This window comes from Sturnira hondurensis, unplaced genomic scaffold (genome assembly GCF_014824575.4).
Source record: "Sturnira hondurensis isolate 20B ecotype Veracruz unplaced genomic scaffold, ASM1482457v3 Scaffold0022908, whole genome shotgun sequence".
Lineage (NCBI taxonomy): Eukaryota > Metazoa > Chordata > Mammalia > Chiroptera > Phyllostomidae > Sturnira > Sturnira hondurensis.
In genome coordinates, this window is record NW_028095539.1 from 7,310,913 (window position 1) to 7,337,288 (window position 26,376).

General features: G+C 56.7%; 1 protein-coding gene across 1 annotated transcript in view; it reads right to left on the reverse strand.

Moving 5' to 3' along the window:
• The window catches only part of DDX31 (DEAD-box helicase 31), a 65,195-nt gene that overhangs the window by 13,287 nt on the left and 25,532 nt on the right, over nucleotides 1-26,376 (reverse strand). The window contains exons 15-19 of the mRNA XM_037036430.1: nucleotides 20,416-20,466; nucleotides 18,650-18,789; nucleotides 13,968-14,049; nucleotides 8,154-8,265; nucleotides 2,336-2,504 (exon numbers count right to left, since the gene is read on the reverse strand). Coding sequence (XP_036892325.1) covers nucleotides 2,336-2,504; nucleotides 8,154-8,265; nucleotides 13,968-14,049; nucleotides 18,650-18,789; nucleotides 20,416-20,466 — 554 coding nt within the window. The remainder of the gene's footprint in view (nucleotides 1-2,335; nucleotides 2,505-8,153; nucleotides 8,266-13,967; nucleotides 14,050-18,649; nucleotides 18,790-20,415; nucleotides 20,467-26,376) is intronic.

Genomic DNA, 26,376 nt, shown 5'->3' on the forward strand with positions numbered 1-26,376 from the left:
CAGCCCTCAGCAAGCAGCAACTGGCACTGGCTCAGGCTCTGCCAAGATGCGGGCGTCTGTCAAGCCCTGTCACACACCCTGACCGAAATTACACGGTCCGTGTGCAGATTAGCTGTAAGTCACTCTTACGCCAAGAGTGACAAGACTTCCCCAAATGTACGGCAGCGCCTACGATACCCGAGTGGCCGTCTGCATTGGCAGGGCAGGGCTGGGGTGGGAGGGCAGGAGGAGGGAGGGGGAATGCCTTTAAAAGAAGGGCATGACAATGGTGAAAGTGGCAGGGACAGTGGTAACATAGCAGGAACAGAGTGCAGCATTGTCACGGGCGGAGTAATCCTGTGACACGCTGCCGTCACTCACCGCCGGCTCCCTGCCGCGCCAGCCAGACATCAAAGGCCGCCCCAGCCCATCTTACATGCCCTTTACTGGCTAATCAGCCCATTCTTCCCTGAAGAAAGCTCCGCTCAATCCCCGGCTCACAGGGGCACCGTCACCCTGGTGCCCATCTGCCGGCGAGGGGCAGCAGAGGCTGGCGGCAGCTCGCTCTCTCCCGAGTGGCTTCTCAAGGTAAGGACAATGCTGGCTTGAGGCCCCCCTCCCATTGCCCCCTGCCTGGGCTCCACTCTCAGATCTGGGGGGGCTGCTGTCTGGATTAACGCTCGCTAATGAGACCCCAGTCGGAGAAGCAGATCACCTGTGACAAGAACTGGTTGCTCGGATGTGTGGGGAGAGCAATAAACAAAATAGGTTCCTGACCAGTATTTACCTGGCGGGTCTCTACCCTCCTTCTCAAAGTGTCAGCATGTGAGAGATGGTGGCAGGACGGTCATTCTTGGACCTGATGGCAGGCCTCATGGTCCGTCACGTACTCAAAGCCAAAGTTAGCAGGTGCAGGTATCAGCCATCCAGGGACGGAAGCAGCCTCTGGCGCACCGCACCCAAGCCCCGCAGAGCATCCACCTGGGCACAGAGCCGAGGCTGGGGCAGGGCGGGGCCCAGGACGGGTGGGGGCGGCAGCAGGCAGTATCCTGCATGTGTAGCCAGCCTGGCGGAAACCTAGGTGGTGTCCCAGTCCCCGCAACCCGGGGCCACCGGGAGCAGCGGCATGGGAGAGGTACCCACCTCTCAGAGTTCCCCGAGAGCTCGCTCGGTGACGGAGCAGCCACGCTGGTGAGAAACCCCAAAACAAGAACTGGCGCCAGGCAAACTCTTGCCCAGCTTACGTAAAGAGCCTCGTGGACACCAAGTCCCTGAGCCAATCATGCTGGGGGCGTTGGAAGCCATCGCGCCAGGCTCCAGCTCCAAGAGCCGAGGGCCACCCCGCACAGCCCGCACTGGCCCGCTGACCCCTCAGGCTGGCGGGCAGAGCAACCTCGGGGAGCTGCCGCTCACAGACTGCCCCGCTCTGTTGCTGAGGAGGTGGGAGCTCTGGGAGGCCGGGCAGACATGGGGTCCAGAGCTCACGGCTACAGCAGACAGGGCTAGAAGTGAAGGCCAAGGTTGCGACCCCCAGACCAGTGGTCTCTCTGGACGCCAGCAGTCCTCCCACACCAGGGACACAGGGCCCTGGCCAGGCCGAGGACGCCCATGGCCCTCCTCGGGGACCGCACAGGACAGACCTGGCACTGCAGCCTGCGGGAGGGGGGTACAGCCTCAGGCCGTCTACAGGCATGGAGGGCACGTGTGTTCTGGCGCTTGTCACAGACGCACATGTGGAAGGAAGGCTGCCCAGTGCGAGCACCCGCCCCAGCACTCCCGGGCCCCAGTACCCCGCCTGTCTGTCCCACGCATCCTCCCGGTTGGCAATGCCAACCACCCCAGCTCCCTGCCCCGGGGCTCTCACGCACTGCGGTCCGAGAGGCCGAGGCACCGCCTAACAGGACAGTCTCTGGGAGAGAAGGGACTTCCACGACTGCACTCTGCTGACAGACATCAAGTCAGAACCTCCTGAAGTCTGAAGACAGACTCCCGCCCCCAGTGTGCCAGTGCCCCAGAGAGCAACTTGGGTACCGAGTGCCAGCTCAGCCTGCAGGCGGGACGCGCCCCCCAGAAGTCTTCACGCAGGTCCCAGGGGCTTTGTGGGCAGGAGGTCGGACCCTGGCAGTGAAGACAACTGCCGGGTCCGGGCCCCGATGACCAGGCTCCCACCCCCACCCGGGCACTTACTGTGGAGGGCAGGTCCTGGCGACGACCGACTGCGAAGCCTGAGGGAGGGGAGCTGACCCCGGGCACCCGGCGGCTGGCCGGGCCGCGTCACCAGCGCCAGCCTGGACAGAGCTCCCCACACCCGCCAGACTTCAGCCGCCTGTCTTGAGACAAGCCTGGTGCGTCTCACCTTCTCACAGCTACTTTCCTCTTCTTCACCGCCGGGCCGCCGAGCTTTCCGGGGGCGTCTCTCAGCCCAAAGCTCTTGGCCACGTGGCCGAGGTGCAGCGAGCGGACGTGGAAGATGTGCTTCAGCTCCTGCGGGTAGGTGGTGTAGGCTCGGATGAAGGACTGCAGGGCTGCGGGGAGACGGGGCAGCCGTCAGGCAGGGTGCGCGACCGGCGGCACAGTGCGCGCCGCGACCGACAGCTGTACTCCCGGGTTTCTAATTCCTCAGAAGAAAAAACCAGCCCCCAAGCCCTATAGGCCCCAACTAATGATTGCTCGAATAAGCCCGTATCACTCAGACTTTACTATGCAGCTGCTAAGAACCTAAGGGCAGGAGCCCCGTCCGGGAACAGAGGGAAGGAAGGGAAGGAAGAGAAGGGGTGAGGGAAGCAAGAGGGAGCAACACAGGCTATCACCTTCTTACCGAAAACGAGACCGTCACACTTTCAGGCCAGGAAAAAACTTCCTTGGTAAATCTGATCTACTCTCCAATTGTCAGTGGGTGCAAATGTTATGGAATTCAGAAAGTTCACAGGCTCTGGGACTGTCCTCGTGTTTATCAAGAACGAGTGACATTACTGCAAAAGGCAGCCTGCCCCCAGCTCCTCCCGCAGCCTCGGATCCAGAGGAACCCGGGGCCGCTTCACTGAGTACTCCCGAGGCTTTCAAACCAAACTCAGGCGCAAGTATCTGCGACTGACTGATACAGACTTCTTACCCATTCAAAGAGCGTGTAAGAGAAAACGAAACAGGATTTTTAAAGAGAAAAGAAAATGATCGGATTTCCAAAATAGTTGACAAAACAGCCCGCCCTTGAGGAGTGCTAACAGTTCAGCAAGGTCCACCGGACGCCAGACCTGAGAGTTGCGGGCCTGTTCTGAAGTTGAGTAAATGGTCCCTGCTCCAGGCCCGGACTGGGTGACAGCCAGAGGAAAGCCAGACTCCATCCCCAGGAGGGTGGAGCTCCAGCCACACCCACTCTCATTCCTACGAGGAAACGTCTCCCTAGCTTGTTCCCCGGAGCACCTTGTAGTACTGATGAATCAAGTGCCCGCCCCCTTCTCACCCATCAACAGGGCGAGGGGTGTGCTCTGCAAAGCGCCCCCACCCCATCACTGAGCACTGCCCCCGGGCCTAGCCCGCGGCCTGCCCAGCAGAGCCCAGCGCCGCCACGTCTGACCGAGGCGGGCACTGAACAGCAGCCCCTCTCGCCCTCGCTTTGTTGAGCCACTGGACTGGCAAGTTTGCCCACAGCTTAAGTGTAATATCCCAGCAGCACCTGGAGACTGGCGTTTATGAACAGTAATAAAAAGTGTCATTTCAGCAGATCAGCCCCAGGAAGGCCCCTGGGAACCCACCAAAGCTCTGTTTACTGAGCAAAGTGAACCCCTTTTCCCGATCGATGAGAAGTAATGACCCAGGCGGCTCCTCTGCACCCCTCTCTCAAACCTGCATCCCCCCTTCCTAATAACTGGGGACCAGCCAGTTACTTCCTTGCCAAGGAAACCTTTAACAATGCAGATGGCCGGTGCTGCTCAACAGGGTCTGATGCCAGGGTCCAGGCAGGGCGCTCTACATGCCAGCCCTTGGAGAGGGAGGCAGCACAGCCGCTAGGGCCCAGGGCCCGGGCCTCTTCTCAGCTCCCGGCTTCCTCCAGCCCCGATATCCCTCCTCCGGGCAATCAGACCGAAACCATCTGCACCAAGCCAACCCCACCCAAGACTTGGCGCTTTCCAAGTCGGCCACCCGAACGCTGGCCCAGGCCTCCCGTTGGCTCAGGCAGCCCACCCCCACCCCCCGCCCTCTGCTAAAGCAGACCACGCCCCATGTCTGCCTCATGTCCCACCTGCCTCATCTCCACACCAATCCTGACAGCCACCTGCCTCGTCTCCACACCAATCCTGAGAGCTGAGTCTGAAAGAACCTGTCCCAGGAGACGCGGGGGGCCCCACCCACAGCTTCAGAGACACGATGAGTCTTCCACAAAACGGCAGGAAGCGCGTTCTCCCTGGACCACCACCCATTCCCACGGAACCTCCTTGTCCGCAGACCCCGGCCTCACTGGGCACAGTGACCACAGGCCATCCCCACACCCTCACACAGACCCCCACACGTGGGAAGTCCAGAGAGGCAGGGATTTGGGATGAGGCAGCAGCCGAGTGCAGGACCTTCTGAGGCGCGGGAAGTGGCCACGCCGGCCGTGTGCACAAGGAATGGCTGCGGGGTCCAGGCTGGCGGGAAGTGGCAGCCGTCTCTTTGGGATGAGGGACTGAGCTGCAGCCGGAGCATGAGGGCTCCATGGTCACTGACTCCTAGTTCAGAGCCAGACGATTTTTAAGGGAAATCTACTTTAAAGTACCCCACACAGACATTTTGCCCTTTTTCACAGAATTGAGTTTACTCCTGGGCATCTATCTGATCAGGGGTGGTGTCTCACGAAAGACCCTTAGGGTCCAGGAGGGCGGGCAGAGCCGATGGCAGCCTGGAAGTGCCACAGGTGCGGAGGGCTTGCTCCTCCCGGCCCCACCCCGAGGTGCACAGCTCCCCGGGTTGGGACACTCCCACCTTCGACCTGAATCCACAGTGACAGCTGCTCGCAGGAAGGAGCACAGCTACCATTCTCTGAGAGACAAAGATTTAGGCCCAGGATCCAGCCTGCCTGACACAGTGAGGGGAGCGGGCTGGCTTGTCCTGGGGGCTCTGAGAAGAGGGGGGCAGAGTGAGCCACAGGAACAGGGGGACTTGCAGGGAAAGGCTTCTCCCAGGAGCCTGAAGACCAAGTTTTTATCACCACAAGTTTCACCGCTTGAATCTCTAGCTAAAGAGACGCAGGAAAGGAGGGGTGGTGGTGCCTGACAACAGTGAATGCTGGTCATGAACAAGGGCATGTCAGGTGGGCGGAAGGCACGTGTGCACGTGACCCCACTTCCAGCCAGTTCTCTGCCAAGAAGGCAAAGCCAGCGCCTTGTGAGTGATTCCCAAGGCGGCTCTGAACGGCACAGCGGAGGCCCACGGGAGGCCAGCAGGAGGCGGGTCGGGAGTGCAGAATTTGCAGATGTAAAAGCCTGAGGTGCAAAAGCTGGCACCCCTTGTGGGGTGTGGGGGCTGTTGGGCGCTGTTCCAGTGCGGTCCCGTGCACGTCTCCCCATCCTGCCAGAACCGAGGGCGAAGTCACGGAGAAAAGCCAAGAGCAAAGAGCTTCCTGCCTGAAGTGGGGGACCAAGATGCAGTGCACCCCAGGAATCAATCAGCACGAGAACGACACCTTTCGCTCCTTCCTGGGAGGAAACCGAGGGGGACTGGCCCCACTCCAACAGCCCCTCAAAGGAGGACAAGCAGCTCTGTCTGGTCGTGGTGGTAACAAACCTCATGGTAATGATGAGAAACCGCAAAACCAGTTTCTCGGGGCCATTACCGTGACCCCCCCCCCCGACCCCCGACGACCCAGATGCTGAACACGGCCACGGTCTCCCTAGAATGTTGGAAGTGTGTCTGGCACCCAAGCTGAAGGTGCTGGTGTGGGTCTGATTGCTTTTCACTGCGTCTTCGTTATGAAACCCGAAACTGAGCAAGCTGAGTCTGCCTAACTTTCTGCAAACAACCCGACTCTGCACAGCGGCACTGGGACAAACACTCTACTCCCCTTGGGACACGTGCCAGCCCGTCCCTGGGGCAGGCTCTTACGAAAACATGCTCTGATTTTACTGAGACTATCATCGGGCCCTGGGTGGGAACGAGGTGCCCTGGTCATGTACGTATCAGGGGTCCCAGGGCCAACGCCAGGCCTTCACCTTCTACCTAGTGCAGCTCCGAGCGGCTCAGGGGCAGGCCTCGGTGGGCCTGCCCCCACAGAGTGCCGAGGTACGTAGGAGGCACTCAGCAACACCGGCTCGCTAGCCCACGTTCACCGTCTACTTCCTGACGGCCACAGTCACCCCGTAACCCGCCCCCCACCTCCGACCCTCCAATAGTTCCCATCTCACTCAGGGCGACCTCGGGCCCTTAGACTGCCTCCAAGCCAGAGGTGATCCCAGTGACGAGCCTCTGCCCCCTCTGCCCACCTTCCCCTCCCCTCTGCCGTGTTGCCTTCCTGAGTTCCTGGCACCTCTGCTCCCACTGCCTCGAATGCCCGCTGTCCAGGCTGTGGACCTGACCCCTCGGGGTTTTGCTCAAGTGTAACCTCACTGCGATCCTCTATTTAAAAAAACAGCATCACCCTGATCAGCGTGGCTTGGCTGATTGAGCGGTTTCCCACAAATCGAAAGATCACTGGTTCAATTCCCAGTCCAGTCCCTGGTTGGGGCGTGTATGAGAGACCATCGATCAGGTTTCTCTCCTTTTCCTGCCCTCCCTTCATCTCTCTAAAAAATATATAAATACTTTTTAAAAGTGCTCTCTGCCCTGTCACCCTCTTTATAGCCCCATTTTTCTGCTCCATTTTTTCCACATTTCTGATCCTCTTTTTAAAGCTTTTCAGATTTTTAGGAAATTCCTTAATTTTCATTTATTTTTAAAGAGAGGGAAAGCAAGTGAGAAAAAAAGGGAGAGAAACCTCAATGTGCGGTTGCCTCTCATGCACCCCCAACTAGGGACCTGGCCCAGAACCCAGGCATGTGCCCTGACTGGGAATCGAACCAGCAACCCCCTGGATTACAGGCCATCAATTCAATCCACTGAACCACACCAACCAGGGCCACTGTTCTCATCTTTTAGTAGAGTAATTTGTATGTAACTTACTTGTTACATTTATTATGCTCACTGTCTACACCCCGGTGGAGCCTTCGAAAGGTGAGGATTTTTGTCCACTTTGATCCCTCACACCCCCCAAGCACCTCAAACAAATACTCAACACGTATTTGCTCAGTGAGTTTTTAAAAAATTTCAACTCACGAAAGGAAGACAAGGCTGCTAGGGTGTTCACCCACAGAAGTCTTCACCGACCGGCTCTGCCACAGCCTCATGGATACAAACCAGTCCTGCCCCCGCAGCACCTCACCAACGTGGTCACGGGGAGACGCTGGGCCAAATGGCACTGTCCAAGGACTGCTGTCCCGGAGAGCCAGCCAGGCACTCGCCCGCAGCTGCAGGCGCCTGCCCGAGAGGGAGGCTCGCCCAGCAGGGAGAGGTCTCATCGCACACCTGTCGCTAGCCAGAGGACACGAGGCTCTGCCACACGATGGTCAGCCCTCCGCACACTGCACCATGCAACAGCCGGACGCTGCGACCGCACCCAAGGCCTGGTGACCCCAGGGGACAATGTGCCCTCTGACGGGTCTGAGCACTGAACTGACACCCAGAGCTCCAGTCACGTCCGGGGAACTGGTCCACGGGCTGCGGCCCTTCCTCAGCACCTCTCTCCCATTTCCTCTGTGCTTGCAAAGAGGACCTGCTCAGGTGTGACCCTGCCAGCCCTCCCTGCACCTCTAGTGTCCATCTCCTCAGCCACCTCTACTCACAGGTCACCTCTCTCCCACTCAGCTGTCGAAGGAGGAAGACGGACCCCCAGGACCTGCGTGGCCAGGCCAGGGCTCCAGTGCTGATGTAATAAGCCGAGATAAAGCCTCATCCGTTCAGAAGGTGGGGAAGGATGAAATCAGCACTGAGTGTCCCTCCAAACCCCGTGCCTGCTCCCGAACCCTGAGGAATGAGGGGATGGAAGGCTCTGGCTGGTGAGCAAGGACGCCCGGCTGGCCTCTCGGCCCTCCTGGGAGTGCGTGGGTGGAGGCACGGGTGCAGCTCTGCTGGGCGAGCCGTCGCCCATCACCCACGACAGGACCGACCTCTCTTCGCCCAGGAGACCGTCTTCTCGCTGGAGTGCACGTAATCTTCAAACACCGTCTGCAGGACTGTGGCTCGCTCCTGGATTTCCTGGGGGCCAACAGCCTGGGATTTCTGCAGCAGGGTGGGGGGGGGGGGTACGGGAGGATTAAAAGAGAGGCAGATCAGAGTCGGGAATAATGAAGCAGTTTATGATAGATTTAATAACAGTAAAACCAGACAGTAACCACCTAGGGGCCAACAAGGGTAATCCCTGCAATATTGCTAGAGAAAAAGGCAGCAATAGAGACGTGCAAGCCGGCAAAGACAAGGGCGGCTGTGTGACGCAGCAGGCCGGGCCTGCTTGTCTGTCTGCTTATTTACTTACTTTTCTCCCCAGACTCTTGTCGCTCCTGTGTACAGTGACAGTCCACTGGAGGCCCTTTGGAACCCCCCAGGTCCAATTCAGCCGTTTGAAACACCACCGAACCCGAGTCACGTTCCAAGGACTCTGGCACCTCCTCCTCGGGCCTCAAACCCCCTCCCTCCCGTCACAGCCCGGAGCCTGGGCAGCTCCTCTCTCAGAGCCCAGGGCCCAGGCTCCCCTGCAGCTCGGAGCGCGAGTCCTCCTCCCAGGGCTGAGGGGGCCCTTCGGTGTTCCGCACTCATCACTGGGGCCACTACGCTGGGCGCCCGGGAACCTAGGGAGGCGTGGGCTGTCCCAACCAACTGTCCTCACATCTGGATGCGACTGGATATGAATAAAACCTTCTTCATTCTTGAACTATCTCACAGAAAAGATTTCCTTTGTTTGTAGCCCCTGAAAAACGACTGGTCTTTGTTTCTATCTTACATGTGGATGTTGAGAGGGAAACTTGAGATGCGAAAGAGCACGGTCTCAGCCCAGTCTGGCTGACAGGCTGGCTCCGAACGCTGCTGCCTGGCCCCGAACGCTGCTGCCTGGCCCCGCACCCCGCCACAGGAGTCACGGGTGGCCCCACCCCGCCCCTGGCCGCCCTCACCCGTCTGGCTGCCGTGCCTGACCTAGACTCCGAGTCCCTTTCACTTGGAAAGCTGCCAGAGGAGAACAAAGGGAGAGAAGGAAAAGCCTCACTCTTCGGACCGACATTCCTCTCTGTATTAAGAGAGGCCTAGAGCGGCCTGAAGATGTTTTAGTTCAGTCAGATTGCTCCTGCTCCCTGTTTGCTGATGGCTGTCTGGCTGCTTCCACATGCGCAGTCCCTGAGGGCTTTCTCCACGCGAGTGTCAGGAGAAAAGTCACTCTGGAGCGTGTTACGAAAGTGGACATTTGCTGCTGTCATTGACAAGGGTTTTCTCGCTCTTTCAACTGATGGGAAACGCAAACTTTCCTGAGCTGCCCTCCTCTCGTTAAGCCACGTCCGCAGCGAAACTGTCACCTTCCTCCCGTTTAAAAAAAAAAAAAAAAAAGAATGTGAAATTAGCGAGGATGCCCTTTCCCCTGGCGGACAGAACCCTCTGTTATTAAAAAGTAAAGCACTTTAATAATGAAAAGTTTTTCCTCTTTTTCCTGTGTTTTAACTGTTTAAAATTAATGAGAAGGGCAGAACGGCTGTCAAAGCGATATTGAAAGCCGGGCAGCCAGGACCGAATAAGCACAAAAATCCCTCTAGAGTGTTAAATAAACAGAGCTCCAGCCTCCGAATCCCTCTGTTGGTTATTGTATACACTCTGTAACAGCTCTCAGAATAGATCTGAGAGCCAGGGAGGCAGCGAGGTTTCAGAATTCCAATAAAGGCCTCAAATTAAAGACAGCCTGGTGCGAATTCCAGGAGAAAATTAAAGAGACCTCAAGCTTAAGTGACAGGTGACTTGCTTCTGTGACACAACTGTCAGGGGATTTAGTGATAATGTGGCAATATATTACAAAGGGCTTTTCTTATTCCCCCCTTTAGGTTTCAAAATGAGGCATCTTTTCTTCCCAACCAAAAAAAAAAATTACATATACACACACACATAAAAACTGTGAGCGTGTGTACAAGTGGAAAATGAGGAAAAGGCATTAAAACTAGGTTCACACGTTTGAAATAATGAGGTCAGTTTTGGTAAATGTGAGAAAAAGTTAAGGGCAGAAAACACAATATACTTCTGAAAAAGCGTGTCTTACTCCCCCCAAAGCCCACTTCCAGAAATACTTTATTTCAAACTTGCCCCTCTTGAGAATGAAGGAGGTATTTTTCAGTTGTCTTCTGGGGAGGACAGTCTAAATTTAAACTGAAGACAGAGGGGCAGCGTTGCACCGCACAAGCTCAGCCCCAGACACACACGCACTCCTGTAACGAGGGGGGTCAGGTCCCTGAGGGCACGGGAGCCCCGCAGGCCCAGCTCGCAAGCCCTCAGAGCGGCCCGGACGCAGTGCGGCTAATGAAGCCGGCCGGCGACCAGCAGCCCACGGGCAGTCTGGGAAAGCGCCCCCCCCCCCCCCNGGACAGATGCTCAGAAAGAGCCAAGCAAGGGGCCAGTGATGTTATTTTAATTCCAATTCCGTCTTCTGAAGCCGGTGACAGTTTTTGTTAGGATAAATTTACAGACATATTTCATAGGATGAAAGAACTTACAGGAAAAATGAGTGTGTGTGTGTGTGTACTTTGAAGGTAACAATTCCACACCTATCAAGAAGCAACAGATGAGCTCCAGACAACTCTGCCCAATTATTTCTGTTGTACAAACTTCTAGGTGGGAGCAGTCGTGGGGGAGAGTGGCTTTTCTGCAGGAAGCACAAATCCTGATGCCATCAACTTCCAAAGTACTTTACAACTAAACGAAAGGATTGTGTTTTAATCAGTTTATTGCCGAGCTCAGTTTTACCCCCAAAGTCCCTAGAAACTTCTGAGTGCCTCCCGGTAAAGTTGGAAGATCAAATGTATTCTCTTTGTAGTGGGTGAGTGCGCACACACCCAAGCACAGCCGTATATATTTTATATACCTAAGTATGAAATATACATTTTACAGAGGCTTCACTCGCTTGCTTCCTCTTCACAGGAGCCCAAACACGTACATGCCGAAGGGACATTCACAGCGGACTCCGACCGAGCGGCCGGGGGTGGGGGCAGTGTAACGAGCTGCCCGGCCACGTGCGGGAGAGGCCCGGCCGCTGGGCCCACTCCTACCTGTCTGCCCCAGCTCGGGCGCTGGAGAGCTACCCTGGTCGGACAGCCCACCGACGCACTGCACTCGTACAGAAAACAGCAGTGAAGGGCGGGCCCGGGACCTGCTTAACCCGCCCACCCTCCACGTGAGTCACGCACAGAAGGCACTGCCAGGCTGTGCCCCCTCTCGACAAGCAGCAACATGGTCCCTTCGGTCCTGCTGCTCTTTGGCCTCTGCATTTAGGCTGAACTGGGTCAGACAAGTCAGCTTCTCACGAACACGCCCTCTAGAACCCAGTGCGACTTCTGCGTGAAGCAGGTGTTCCACTGTCAGTGAAAGTCCCCCTTGCTCAGCACTTTTTCTTTCTAAAAACAAAGACCACCGAACTTTAAAAACATCAGAACACTCTATTTGTTACGATCCGCCAAGGTAGGGCCCGGGCCTGGATGGACTTCCACAGCCTGGTGTGCAGAGCACTTCACGCCTCGTCTCACTTAAGCCTGCCAACCACCCTCTGAAAGGGGAACTCTGGTTCTCCCCATTTTACAGATGGGGAGACCGAGGCTGGGAGAGGCGAGCTGGCCCACAGGGCAGCACTACCAGTTGTGAAACGAGGACTCAAACCCAAGTGTGTGTGACCCTGGGCCTGCCCTCCAGGCCCGGCAAGGCTTCAGGGCTGGCCAAGGCCAAGGCCCCGAGAGGAAAGCAAGCCTGCCAGGCCACAGAGGGCGACGCTGGAAATGGCTCTGGCTTGTCTTGAGGAGCGGAGGGGACCGCAGCTGCTCTGCCCCTCCTCAGGGACTCTCCTCCCGGAGGGCTTCCGGGCCCTGCCCGCCCCAGACCTGCAGTGCACGCCGCGCTCCGGGGGGACACCGCACCAAGGCCGGGCCTGCAGTCTCAGTGAAGACCGGACCGGCCAGCTTCCCTGTCTCGGCTGCAGTCCACTGCTTGGCTCCCATCTCCAGGGAGCAGGCAGATGCTAATGTCCGCTCTCAGTGCCACAGCGAAAGGCTTCGTGTCACTCAGCGGTCTCCAACTCCACATCTGCTGCCAGCCGACGCGACAACAACAGTAACAACCCGTAGCAACAATAGCCCAAAAAACGCCCTTTGGTGCCTGTGCTCAGTTTCTGGGTTATTTTTTACCCGATCCTCCCGTGTCGTATGAAGAGTGCTATCATCACCACAACTTTGCACACAAAACCTGGAGGACCATGAAGGCCCGAGAGTGCCCCGTCACAGCGCTGGGAAGCAAGATCGGAGTGCCCCGAGGCCATGCTCTCTCGGCCCCTCTGCACGCCTCCTCGCGTGGCACCAGAGCTGTCCCAGGGCTCCAGGAAGGATCTGGGGGCACGTGGAACGCCCTGACCGGAACTGGCCATCGTGCAGAAGAACAGAGGAGCGCCCTCGGTTCCTGGCCAGCCCCGACGACACACTGTCAGGAAGGCATGGTCCCGAGTCGAGTGTGGCTGCGACGCCCGTGAAGTGACTCGCCCGTCGGCGGAGGTTTTACCCACTTCTCCTGCTCCCGGGGAACCTGCTGTGAGCCACTCACCGACCAAGTCTCACTTCTGCAATGGCAGCTGGCGCGGCCTCGTTCGGACGGAACAGCGCTCCCTTGTCTCGGATTCGTCACCATGCGTGGGGGGGCACGCTGGCACATGAGAGCACGTGCTCTGAGGTTCCACTGTCTGCTCTCACCTCCCAGCAGGATGGACGCTGGCAAGTGTGCCCTGTCCATGCTCCTTCACCTGTGCAGCCTCGGTGTCCCCCTCTGTGAAGTGGGATGATGACCCAGAGGGCCTCTGGGAGGAGTAAATGGGATCGAGCACGCGGAGAGCCCAACACAGTCCCGAGCGCAGCGCACCCCGAGCGGGCGGACGCCGGGGACCTCCCCCGCCCCCGTCCTGAGATAAGTTTCCTCATGGACCCTCTGCACTGAGAGAGCCTGAGTCAGGTCAGTGCTAGCGAGTCCCTGCCTCGGGGAGAGTATCCATCCAAACAGACACACATGCTGGGGAAGAAACTCTGAAGCTTGAGCTACTTGGCTCCAACTTTCTAGTCTATCCTCAGGCATAAAGAGAGAAATGTGAGGTATCCAAGTAATGAACGCTTTACAGATGGCACCCCCACGCGCGCGCGCGTGCACACACACACATACACACGTGTGGTGTGCCGAGGGCAGAGCTGGGGCAGAGCAGGGAGCGACTGCTGCACAGGAGGGGAGCCTCCAGAGAGGGGCTGGGGACAACAGCCGCGTCTCCACGGAGGTGGACCTCTTCTGCCTAACAACCTCACCGGCGCTCTCCTGTGTACGTGGCACACGCCGAAAGAGGGGGCGAGCAAAGGGTGTCTGGGAAGAGACGCAGAGGCACCGGCTTTTGCGGTGCTGCCCTGAGGAGACAGACAATCCTGGAGAGGAGCCAGCAGCCTGAGTGCGTGACCCTGCCTGGTCCCGGAAAGCTGGCTGCCGCCTGGCAGACCCCCAGGACGGACTGTGGCCCACTCGCTGGACGAGATCAGGAATCACCCCCAGGAGCAACAGAGAGCGAACACAGTCAGGTCGGGCCTCATTTGATGTCCCCGATCCTCAAACACGCACGTGGTTTGACGGGAAACAACAGCCCCAGCACGAAACCTCCGCCACCTCCAATCAAGCAGGGCGCCGCTGCTGCGCGCCAGCGGCGGACACGGTGAACATCAACTCACCTGGCTTCCCCGCCGTTTCCCCTTCAGACAATCGTGGTTTGTCAGAACAGACAAGATAGCTTCCATCTTCATCTCAGAAACGCTGCAGAAGAAAGGGCAGAGCAAAATGAACTTCTCGTTCTTCCAAAAACATCCAGGCTCCCGAGGCGCAAAACTGGCCTGTTCTCCAGGAGACGGAAAGTGTGCAAGGGGGACCATTCGCCTGACCCGTTAGGGACGTGGGAGGAAAAGGACTTCTGCAACCCTCCAGGGGCAGGCGGGCAACGTCCCCGTCAAGCTCCCGCCTCCCATAGGAATGTTAACTGTGTTGCACTTATAATCTCCTGTATAGGGACCATGTGGTTCTTTCTTTCTTTCTGTTTTTTTTTTAAATTTTATTTATTTACCTTTAGAAGGGAAGGGGAGAGGGAGAGAAAAATCAATGTATGGTTGCCTCTCATGCATCCCCCGCTGGGAACTGGCCTGCAACCCAGGCATGTGCCCTGACTGGGAATCGAACCGTGATTCTCTGGTCTGCAGGCCCGTGCTCAATCCACTGAGCTACACCAGCCAGGGCATATTTTTTAATAAACCTTGAGTCAAAACAAGTAGGCCTGGTTATTGATCCATTACACTGACTTGAGCAGGAGATGGTGAAATATCACTAAAAATATTTCAGATAGCCCCCTTTGCTTTTGACTTAAAAAACAGGTGGGGGCGGTGTGGCACCCAAGGCCCTGCACTGAGGGGATACATAGCAGGGAGGGCCCACGCGGGCCCACGCGGGCCCACGCCCTGCCCTGTACATGCCAGAACCCTCTCCCAGTGACCCTGAAGGGCTGTCCATAACTCCAATGTCTTTGCTCCTAAGGCGGGGGACAGCACCCTCGGCGGAAGCCAGAGCCATGTGCAAGTGGCCGAAAGCAGAGTCCGGGCTGGGTCGTGAGCGGAGCCAGCAGGGGTCAGGCAGAGCCGCTGCCCTGCCTGCAGCGGCACCTGGGGAGCCTGCCCTTCAGCCCCTTCAGGGGCCACAGCATTCAATGGCCAGAGTGCACGCAGTCGTGTGTCAGAGACTAAATGGGACGGAGGGAGGAAAACACTTCCCAGGGAGGAGGGGCAAGGGAAAGATCGGGGGTGGGGGTGGGGGATGAGGACAGATCACAGGAAGATACACGGTCTTCCCCAATGCTGTCCGCTGCTTCCTGAAGTGTGACCGGAGCAGGAGCAGCCACCTCTCGTGTGAGACAAGGCAGCTCCCCCCTCTCTGCAAAAGGTCACCAACATGCCGCAGCCCTGAATGAACACGTCACGTCTCTGACAGCCACTCATTCACCTGGGGTGTGCCACTGCCACCAGGCCCAGTGCGCCCAGCCCCCAGGGACCGGGAACCTCTGTGCAGCAGTGAGAGCCGACGGGAAGTCAGAGTTCACGCTGGCGGGCAGGTGCCGGGGAGATGCTCAGGGTTTCCTGGGAAATCCGTGTTTGCTACCAGAGGGAAGGGGGACGGCACTGGGTTCGCCTGGCCTTACTGATGCCTGGGTGTCCGGGGAGAAAATACAGCCCAATCCCATCCTTTCCTTCATCTACCTGACTTGCCTCCATCTATCCCTTTTTCGCTTGAGGAAAAATAAGGAAAAATATGAAAGTGAAAGAAACAAGAACTTGGGGTCAAACGTTGAAAGGGAGAAGGAAGAAGGAATAACGCCATTCACAGTCAGGGGCACAAAGAACTGAACTCGCCAGAGAGGCCAGTTTCCTCTGAGGCGTGTGTCCACGGGGGAGGCCGGGGACCACCTACCCCGCGTGAATGGGGGCTGAGCGGGAGCTCCAGCGACTCACAGCTGCGAGGGGCCTGCCCCTGCTCTGAGCAAGCCCAGCTTCTGAGGAACAAAGCGGACCTACTCCGCTCAGCGGTGGCTCTACCCAGACAGGAACCGCCCAGCTCACCAAGAGAGATGAAGGAGTAAGCGACCGCAGGGAGCTGTCTTATGCTGGATCTAAGAAGCGCGTCCTGATGAAGCATTTACATTTAAATAAACCAATGAAGGCTTTCATTAGAAACACACTCAAATGTGGGGAAAGTGGAGGAGTTGCCAAGTACAAAGAAGTCAGAAAGACGTGGAAACGGAGTTTTGGGCTTTCACATGGAGGCGGCAGCGGCCCAGACTCTGTCTACTGCCCCCCTGTCCGCGGGGCTGAACCAGCATGGCGGGGCGCATCGCGCAAGGCGGGCCGCGCCGCCCCAGCTGCCACCCCGGATCTTCCCTGCGATTCACCAGCCACCCCAGCACACTGCTGTCTGGCTCCCAGGTGTCCATTCGGGCACCAAACATACACACTCTGCTTTTTTCTTTTTAAATTTAGGGGTACCTTCTAGATTCCAGATGTTCTTATGAGATGTAATTTTTGGGGCATTAAGTCAAAGAACAGTCTATGTTTATACATCCTCAAAGGGACACCCGGAAACACAACGCCTGGATCTCAAGCGGGCTCAGACCTGACGCCTACCTGGGCTGGGCACACTGAGCTGGACAGCAGCCGGCGGTCCAGGCAGAGACAGGTCCACAGCGGACCCTGGCAATGGAGAGCAGTGAGGCAGGACCCCTACAGCACTCCCCTGCCCCCGTCAGTAAATGTTCTTAGGCCCCCTGCTGTCTTCCCTCCACAGAACAAACTCTCCCTCTCGGTACTCTGTCTTCGTCCTCTGGGCATCCTCTCCAAGCCCAAGTCCCTGGCACCATCGAGTTGTCCTCAAGATGACCTTAAGTTGAACAGCGAGTTGAATTCCCCACAAATGCTGCCGGCGCACTGCTCTCCAGATGAGACCGTCACACAGAATGACCATGCTTCTGTGTCTTTAAAACGCACTCAGCTCACTAATAAATCGCGCTGGTCCGCGTGCTGTTCTCCCCTTCCAAGTCTGGGTGCGCAGGCGACCTGTCAGAACAATCAACCTGAACGTGTTTCAGAAAATCTGCAAGAGCAGAGAGGCAGACAACCATGCTGTTAACTGGCGCTGGGCAGTTATCCCCCGACTCCCTGCTCTCACTCAGTGTTCTGGGAGCACATCAAGCCAGTAAGCATGGGAGAACGCCCAGAGCGCTGGGACGGGGAGGAGGGGAGAACGTGAACTTGCAGGCCTAGGACAGAGGCTGCTCGGTGCAGTGGCTGCATCTCTCGCTGGGAGGAAACAGCACATGCTGTGGAAGATGCACTCTGTGCGCGTGCGGCTCCTGGGACACACAGCTCCCCGCCTGGGGGCACAGGGAGCGGTTATGCCACTGGGTTTCCATGTCAACCCCCCCTGGATTTCTGGGGACAAGAGCTGGCAGGGCACCGGCCCGGAAAGGGCTGCAGCGAGGCCAGCCAGAGACGAAGCCCTCAGTGACAAGTGACTAACCAACACGTCATTTCTCTCACAACTAAGATAAAATACCCACATCTTCTTGAAACAAACAAAACCACCCTTTCAACTGGAAAACTGTATTAAGCTGAGGCACATTAAATAACAGGGAAATGCAGACCACCCTAAATTTAAGGCACTTGAAACTGACCAGATTTATGAGGAGTGGGTCCCTGCCGCCCCTGCCCCCAACTCCAGATCAGGCACATTTTCTGAATGAGCTGAGGTCCCCCCTGAAGTTCACACCAGCAGCCCTGAGAGTGTCAGGAGAGACAAGAAAAAGCCCTGCAGGTGCTGGTGGGGCAGTCGCATGTGACCACCTCTGCCAGCAGGCGGCCCGCACAGGTCCTGGGGCCCCCAGCGCAAGCTCAGGTGTGGAACGCAACAGTGTCCAGGTGAGCCCGGGGATGCTACCGGGCACTTCACAGAAGGCACAGGCCCGGGCAAGGGGTGCACAGGGAAGGGACTCCCACATTCAGTGGCACAGCAGGGTCACGTGCTGGTGTCACAGCGCAGGTCCTGGGGGGCACCTAAGCAGCCCTTGGGGCAGACCTGGCTCTTCCAGTGCCTCCCAGAATTTTACGCACTACTGTGCTTTGTCTGAGCAGAAGTTCTCGAACCTGGACCAGTGTGAACCGCTGCCCTCACAAGCCTGTCATCAGAACGCGTTACACCAGGTGCCAGAGAGTTTACAGGAAACACAACACGTTAATTTCTGGGGCCCCTGTGACCCCTCTCTGCTTGCACTGTAATGACCCCTGGCCTGGCGAAGCACTGCTGTGTATGCGCTCTTCTCTCCTAAGTGAGGCCGGGGCTGGGACTGGGGCTTTGCGCAGAGACCGGGAGGCGCCACCGCCCAGGAGTGTGGGTGCACCCCAGCGGGCCCCAGCAGCTCCCTGGGGCGTGCTCTCCTGAAGGAAGGGGGGCTGCGTGAGGAGTAAAAAGGAATTATTTTTCCAAAAGCAAAAACACTTCCAACGTACGAGGCGTTAATTGCAAGAAAGAAAAACCATGAACAGGAGACCTCTCCAGGAAGCTGCGAGCGAGACAAAACTCAACCTGCCTCCGAGAGTGCGAGTGGCAACAGACTGTCCTGTGACTTAGTCTCGCCCGCAATGAGACTTGTCAGTGCTGATGGCACTAAGGGTTTGCATTTTTGCCACCGGCTATTCTGGGACTCATTTAGGGATCACAAGGGTTAATGGCTCTTCGTCAGCTTACAAGGCCCAGCCAGTATAAAAAGCGACAGAAAGTTAATTAGGTGAGATCAGCCGAAACCCCGTTCAGGTTTCTGACTCACTTGATTTTGTGAGAAGCCAACGAGTTGACATATTCTGCCTCCGAAGGAGCCAAGACGAGCAGGCTGCTCCCGTGGCAGCCAATGCGGGCGGTTCTCCCGATCCGGTGGATGTACTCAGCCGGCGAAGACGGAGCGTTGTACTAAAAAGGGTAACAGAAATGAAGGCATTCACTGATCAAGGGACTGCCATTAATTGGAAGTGCAATACCCCTCACCTGCCTCCAGGTGTCCCGGAATGAAATCCTGGTGCTATGGTTACCCTAGCGCAATCACAAGGAGGAGTCACTCAACCCCAAACTCCTGGCTTCCCTGGAGATAACAAGGCCCCGACGCGCTGGTGTGAACAGCGGCCGAGTTTCAGGTAAATGAGGCGTCTGCCCATCCCAGTGCCTCCTGTTTAATCTTACTTCTCCACAGGTCTCTTCCATTTCCTACTGGCACCTTTTCACCGAGGTGACTGCACAAGGTGAACACGTAGGCAGGTGGGGGTGAGCTTCTGCAGATGACCACATGCCCTTGGCCTACTTCCCTGGCAGGCAAGCAGTGAAGATGAGGCCACAGAGGACACTGGACAGGGTAAGGAGCAAGGGACCAAAAGCTCTGACCGGAGGTCAGCTCTGCAGCTGGGCCACCAGGAACTGGTCCCCACCACCTGGCTGCAGCTCCTCCAGTCCTCATGGAGCAAAGCTGCCTTCACACAGGGACATGCCCCTGCCCCGTGGACAGTGTCCCTGACTCAGGGGAAAGGGCGACTCGAGAACTCAGCAGAACGGATCATGCACAGGATTAGATGATGTCTATGGTAACAACTTCGTCATCATCAAAACTAACTGACCATATAGTCCTTCTCCCCTTTTCCCCCCTCTCTGCTGCTACCTGAACCAAAACCCAGAGGGCCAAGATGAATTCAATACACTAGCTACAACACGTTGTATGAACACAGTGTATTAAGTGACCGATCCTAGTCACACTGTAAGAAGGCTAGAGGCCCGAGTTGCTGCGTCTCGCCTTCTGCACGTCGAAACCACCCCTGCCTCCCTGTCCTTGGCTCTGTGGCCAGCAGGGAAGAAGACACAACGCCTCTGGTCGTGAAGTGACCGTCTGCAGGAGCAGACCTGAGTCCCCAGCCAGTGACAGGCATGCGATCGCACTAAAATGTGAATAAACCATGACTCACGTAAACAGGGCATGTGTCCCCTGGCCCCCACACGGAAAGGCTTAAAAATACCATTCTGCAGACTAACCAAAAGAAAAACCAGAACGAAAACCACCCGACTCTAGCACTAACACCTGTACCCTCTGGCGAAGCATCTGAGGCTGGAGGTAAGCGTAAGATGCCGTCGGGGACTTAACTGCCCCTGCAGGGTCCAAGTACAGACACAGCTCTGACACAGCCGAGCCGTCTCCTCCCGGACACAATGAGGCCTCCGGGGGGCCCTGGGTGACTGCTGTTATTTTCAGATGGCTGAAACTTCGTGTGTGACATGCACTAGTCCAGGAGCCTGGGAGCCCTCCCCCACCCTCTGCCATGCCCTCCCTGCCCCCCCCCCCCACCCCGACTGCAGTCTGGTTGTTTTGCTGCAGCAGCTAGGGGGCTGGGTTAAGGAAAGATGTCGGGAGAACTGTGCGGGTAAGGCGGTTGCTGCCTGGTTACCAGGGCAACACCCAGGAGGATAATAATAATTACTCTACTTAAAGCCAACACATCTACTCGTGATCATATATTCCTGTCTTGAGCTCACACCTTAACAACTAAAAACAATTACCTGAACAATCCATGTGACTTGAGGGAGATCTAAGCCCCGAGCTGCAACATCCTTCAAAACAGAAAAACATGGCTTAGGACTGAGTTTCTGAACCATCTGGGGTCATGGATCCATTGATAATCTAGTGCAAACACTGAGGGCTCACCTGTACCAATGCGCATGCGCATGCACACGCGCACACGCACACGCGCACACACACACACACCTGCACACAACCTCAGGAAGCCACCCAAGTATTTGCAGTTTGAAGTCCTGACTCAGGGGTCAAGTGCTTCTAACCCATTGGTGAGGCACCACCACTTCCCCATGAGAGCGCCACCTGCAGGGGAGCCCAGGTACTTGCACAGTCGTTCTCAGTCGTGCCTGGGAAGAATACTGAAAACTTCAGCGCGTCTCACTACTTTTACGTTTTACTTAAAAACCCACTTGATGGCAAATGCACTCGTGGGCTACTATCCCATCCTGTACCTACCTGCAAACCTGACGAAGACGTGGCTTCCAGGTGGGCTTGTGCAAGACCACCCCCAGGCAGCCCCTTTGAGGGTGAACTGCACCCTATTTCCTGTGGCCTTTGCTGACCAGCCTCTGAGAGGAGCAAGGGTCAAGCGATGCCCGGCCTCTCTGACGGCTAAATCAGAGCACAGGCCAAAGACTTAGCCAGGCGAAGTCTTGGCTTAGGCAGGTGAAACTATAAAAGCAATAGAGATTTATTTTTCCTGTGCAGGGGTCGCCACCTGTGGAGCAAAGACTTTCTGCTCTCTGGTCATCCTGGCAGAGACCAGAAAATGGGAGTCTTTCAGCCTTCGGTAACGGACGTACACGCACCACTCATCTCCACGCGCACAGCTGTGCGAGGCAAGACCCTCCCCGGCTGACAGTTCCTGGGCACGTCCTGCCCACCAGACCTGGGTGGCACGTTTCACCTGCATCGCCTTGACGGGCCCTCGGAGCGATGACCAGGTGACAAGCACTGTTCTGACAGCAGAGAGACGCTGCGCCTCTCCTGAGCTGTGGCGGGAGTACAACACAGCGCAGCGCCCCGTTCTGGGGGCTGGAGGACAACTGGCAAAACTGGGTGTGTGCTTGCCCTCTGACCCAGAGCACCCCAAGGACACACTGGCAAAAATACAAAATGATACACATGCAAGGCTATTCGTGTCAGCGGTCTGGCACAACCTCAACATCTGGCAGGAGACAGTGAAGACGACGGTAGGGACACCCAGCCCACGCTCCAGAGCGCTGCGCAGACAGGAAGGAGCGAAGACTCCGACAGAACAACATGGAGACTCCCTGGGAAAACGCCTGAGCATGTATAGTACATTTTGGTGTGAGAAATGAGGAATATAAAGTGCACTTGCCCATATTTCTTAAAGATGTAATTCAAAGAAAACCCAAACGCTTTTTAAAAAAGGGTTACTTGGAGGAGAAGGAAGAGAACAGGGGAGGGGAGGGATGGAAGCCAGACTTCTTGCCACGGACCCGTGTGACCTTGACTGAGGCCACGTAAATGCCTGCAGATGGTGGGCTGGCCGGCAGTGGGGAGTGCAGGTCCGCCCCTTCTGGCCTGCAGAGACCCTGGAGCCTGGGCCTCATTGAGGGTCTCCACCCAACGACTGGAGCACAGGAAATGGGGCGGGGGGGGGGGGGCAGTTCCACACCCTGTAGAGGACCCAACTAGGCAAATACAAAACACCGACAAAAGGTCTGGTTTCTCCCACCACAGTAAGTCAAGGGGAAGGAAGGAGATCCCAGGAGCAAACCCCAACTGAATGACGCCAATCGGAGGGAAGCACAGACGGCTCAGGAGACAAGCTGAGTGCCACGCCTGGAAGCAGGGTCCTCGGACTCCACCGTTCTCTCCAGGCAGAGGGGCCTGGGAGGGTTTCACGGCTGGCTCTGCATTTTCCAGCTGTTTTCTGTTTTCCTTTTAACAGTGAACATATTTCCCCTCCAATCGTTATTGAGAAAAGCATAACCCCACAGAAGTGCTGGGAGAGTAGCACGAGCACCTGTCCACCGTCGCCTGGACTCGCCACCTGCTGCGAGGAGGGACACCCGCTTCCTCTTTTCCTCTGCGCTCGCGTCTTTCCGAACCACAGAGTGCACGTCGAAGTACCGTGACACTTCACCCAAAACACGTCCGCACACGTCCCCTCAGAGAACGTTCATTCCTCCGAGTAACCATGGCACTGTTGCCCCTACAACACCCTGTGTGGAGGAACAGCACTCCCTGGCAATAGTCCGCACTCCAGTCTCGCCCACTCCGCTGCTTTCCCTGCCTCCCAGGACTGAACCGCACATCGTGCACGGTCTCCACTGCAGCCCTTTAGACTTCCTCAATCCACAGTGACATCCCTGCCCTTTACTTTTAATAACTATGAATTTTGAAGACTCCAGGTGTCTTGATTACCCAGAATCTGGACTTGTCTGCTTCCTCCTGGCGAGTTCTGCACGAAGCGTTTGGGCAGAAAACACAACAGCAGGGTGGTGTGCACTCCCCGTGCGTGACTTTGGGAGACACGCCAGAGCGGTCTGCCCTGTGCCGGGGACGCCGTGTGCGGTCACCCGAGAGAGGGCGGTCACCCGAGAGAGGGCGGTCACCAGCTCTCCCCACCTGCAGGCCCCTCTCGCCTTTTGTCATCAGCAAGTAAACTGGGGCGGGAAACTCTGAGACTGTCTCCCAAAACCGTCTGCCTAATGGCTTCGGCTTTTGTTGACACTGCCTCCCTGTCTCAGCTGTTACCTGGGCGCCTATGAAGGATGACGTCCTGTTAGCTGGGCGCCTACAAAGGATGACGTCCTGCCTGGCGCTGCTTCCTTCCATTCTCGGGCGGGTGCTCTTCTGTAAGAACAGCCCTCCCCCCTCTCCCCCTGCCTCTGAAGTACCACGAAGGATTCCTAAGGATAATTAGTATTTTTAAAAACAATAATCCTGCCCTGGCTGGTGTAACTCAGTGGACTGAGCATGGGCCTGTGAAGCAGTCGCTGGTTCGATTCCCAGTCACGGCACATGCCTGGGTTGCAGGCCAGGTCCCCAGTGGGGAACACATGAGAGGCAACCACATACTGATGTTTCTCTCCCTCTCTTTCTCCTTCCCTTCCTCTCTCTCTAAAAATAAATAAGTAAAATATTAAACAAAACAAAACAATAATCCTATGCAGTTTCTGTATGAAGCACCTTAAAATGGACGCTCCCAAATGCCCCAGGCTCCGAGGCAGGACCAAGGAAGACCCGTGCCCCCAGCACTGAGCTGCCCCAGGCCCACTCTGGCGGGACAGGCTTTGCCAGCGGTCACTGACCACACTGAACTTCCTGCTCACCTTCCCCCGGTGGCCGGGCTGCCTTTATGAAGAAGTGCTAAGCACAAGGTTAATGCCCTGCAGTGCCGAGCGCCCACGAGGTGCTTTCAGATGAGGCCGCGTCCCAAGCCACCACACCTTTGAGGACACTTTTTGAGTTCTACCGAAAGGGGCACAGGAACTGCTTTCCACACCGACCACAGCTGACATAAAAAAACTGACAGGTTCTTCAGTCTGCTAAGCCCTTGTTAGGAAATGATCTATTTCGCAGATGTGCTCTGCAGTGGGAGATGCAGCCGACAACAGGCTGCCTGAGCTTCCCACACAAGCAGGCTTTGCAGAAAATGTGATGCTCGTCAGTTCAGTAAATTCAACCACGAACTCGGGACCCAAGTCTGACTGGCGCTCATGAAACTCACCCGGTGCAAACGCGCTGAAGCAGTGCATTAGGAGCAATGTCCACTGCCTCTCATGGGGACCGGTCAAGGTTGTCCCTCCCACCCGGTGGCCTAGCTCCTGACATGGGCTTACACTGTCCTCCCTGTCTCCCACTTCTCATGTTGGGGTGGGGAACCCCACCACCAGCCATCCACTGCTCAGACTTAATCCAGCTATTTCTTTAGGTGCGTCTTTCTGTTCTGAGCCTAGGCCACCAGAGAATGGGAGAAAAATGACCTTCCTGATCGAGATCAGAGAGCTGGACTTCAGTACCAATCACTTCAGCAGCCACATGATCTGGGCAAGTCAGTCAGCTAGGCTCTCCGAGCCTCAGTTTACCCCTAACAATGGCTCTAAAACCCCTATCTACCTCTTGAGGTGACTGTGAAGACCAAATGAGACAGCATTTATGAACACTGAGAATTAGGAAGCTAAACATCTTGTTTTCCGATGGCGGGGATCAGGCAGTGCTATGAAAGGCCCTCGCTCTCTTCCCCGCTCACCCCATTTACCAAGGGGCGGAGGGTGCCCCTCCTGGAAGCCGTCAGCAGAACCCCAGGCCCGACCTGCCGGAGCGCCCGCACAGGCCTCGGTTCCGCCCACTCTCAGAACTCAGCCCCAGCCCGAGTCTAACCTAATTAGAGCGGAAGAGCCGCTGAAGTCAGTTCTGAAAGACACGCAGTGGTGAGGCGCTGAAGGCCCGGCCTGGCGACGGGCCGCCTCCGAGAGACCGAGGAGTACAGATGGAAGGCAGCCTGCTCAGGTGCCAGCCTGTCAGTTGGATTAAAATGACTCATTTATTTACCCAAGAACCTCACAAAGTGCTTTTACGAACAGGGAGAGGGGCCCTGCCGGCTCTCTGAGGAAGGGACACAGCAAATTCGCCGCTGCCGCCTTCCCAGCCTGCCAAAAGTCATTATTGCCTTGTGTGGAAAGCCATCAGCGGGGTAGGGCCCCTGTTGTCCGGGTGACAGATTGGGCTGTGCAAACAGAGGAGGGAGGAGAGCGCGCAGACGCTGTCAGTGGCGAGAGAGCTTGGCTGGAGCCGCCAAAAAACTGGCAACATGAGTTAGCGTAACTGAGTAAACAGCCAACAGTCTCCCAGTGATCTTGCCATTAACACAATGAAATAAAGTGGAAAAGAGAAACTTTACCTAAACAACAGGCCCCAGAGAAAACCAAGAAAGCCTCCATTTGCTCTGGGTTGTGAACAGACATTCCGTGGCTCCTGCGGCTGCTTGCCTTTGTCTCCGAGCCTCCTGGCGCGGTGGGAACTCCCCGGGGGGAGAGAGAATCAGGAACCACAGACACAACAGTGTATTTCAAGGGGAAAAAAAAGGTGGAGGCAAGCAGCACACGTGACCTAGGTAGCGTCTGGGAAAGAATGCAGGTCTGGATGGAGGCTCTGTTCCAACCAGCCCGGTGGGAGAGGTCCCCGGCTCTGGGCATCCACGGACACCGGGGAGTGTCACGCACACCAGCAGAACACCTGGCACTGGCCCTAAGGCCAGAGGCAGCTTGGAAATGCCACTCTCCAGGCTGCCAGCGGCCCCCCGCGATCAGCTCAGTAACGGGACCGCAGTGCTAACTGCCACGTCCCCTCCCTCTGACACAGGGTGAGCTCGTCACTGTTGACAGGAGGAAACAACGTCGATATTTCAGCATCTCATCTCTTATCCTTCCGATTTCTTAACTCCATTTGGGAAAGTGGACTTTCAGCTTTCCCACGACTCCTTCCTGCTAATCACTGCTCCCTCCCTAACTTGGCTGCTTCTTGGATCTAATTCCCTATACGGCACAAACTGCGTTCTACGTGAGTGGCTCTCTCCTGTCCTCCTCCCTGTGGCGAGACTCGGAGTCACCATGGTCACGTGTTCACTGAGAACTCACGGTCTACACAGCCAAGGACCAGGTCCTGAAAGATTTCAGTGCACGGAATCAAAAGGTCCTTGTTTTCATGCTTCTGATCAAGATGAACACACACACACACACACACACACACAGCCCCCCTTTCCTGGTCCTGGTGACAGGGCAGCGGGGGAGGAGGCTGGGGTGCAGGGAGGGGTTTTTCTAGCAGGAAAGCGAACAGCACAGTTGTGGGCTTTCGTGTGGTGACATAGGAACGCTCAGCACTTCACATGTCCCATCTTCTGGCCTTGTTAAAGGACCCTGGGATGGCAAGTGGGACAATGGCGAAGGGGTGGGACCAGCAAGGAGAAACCT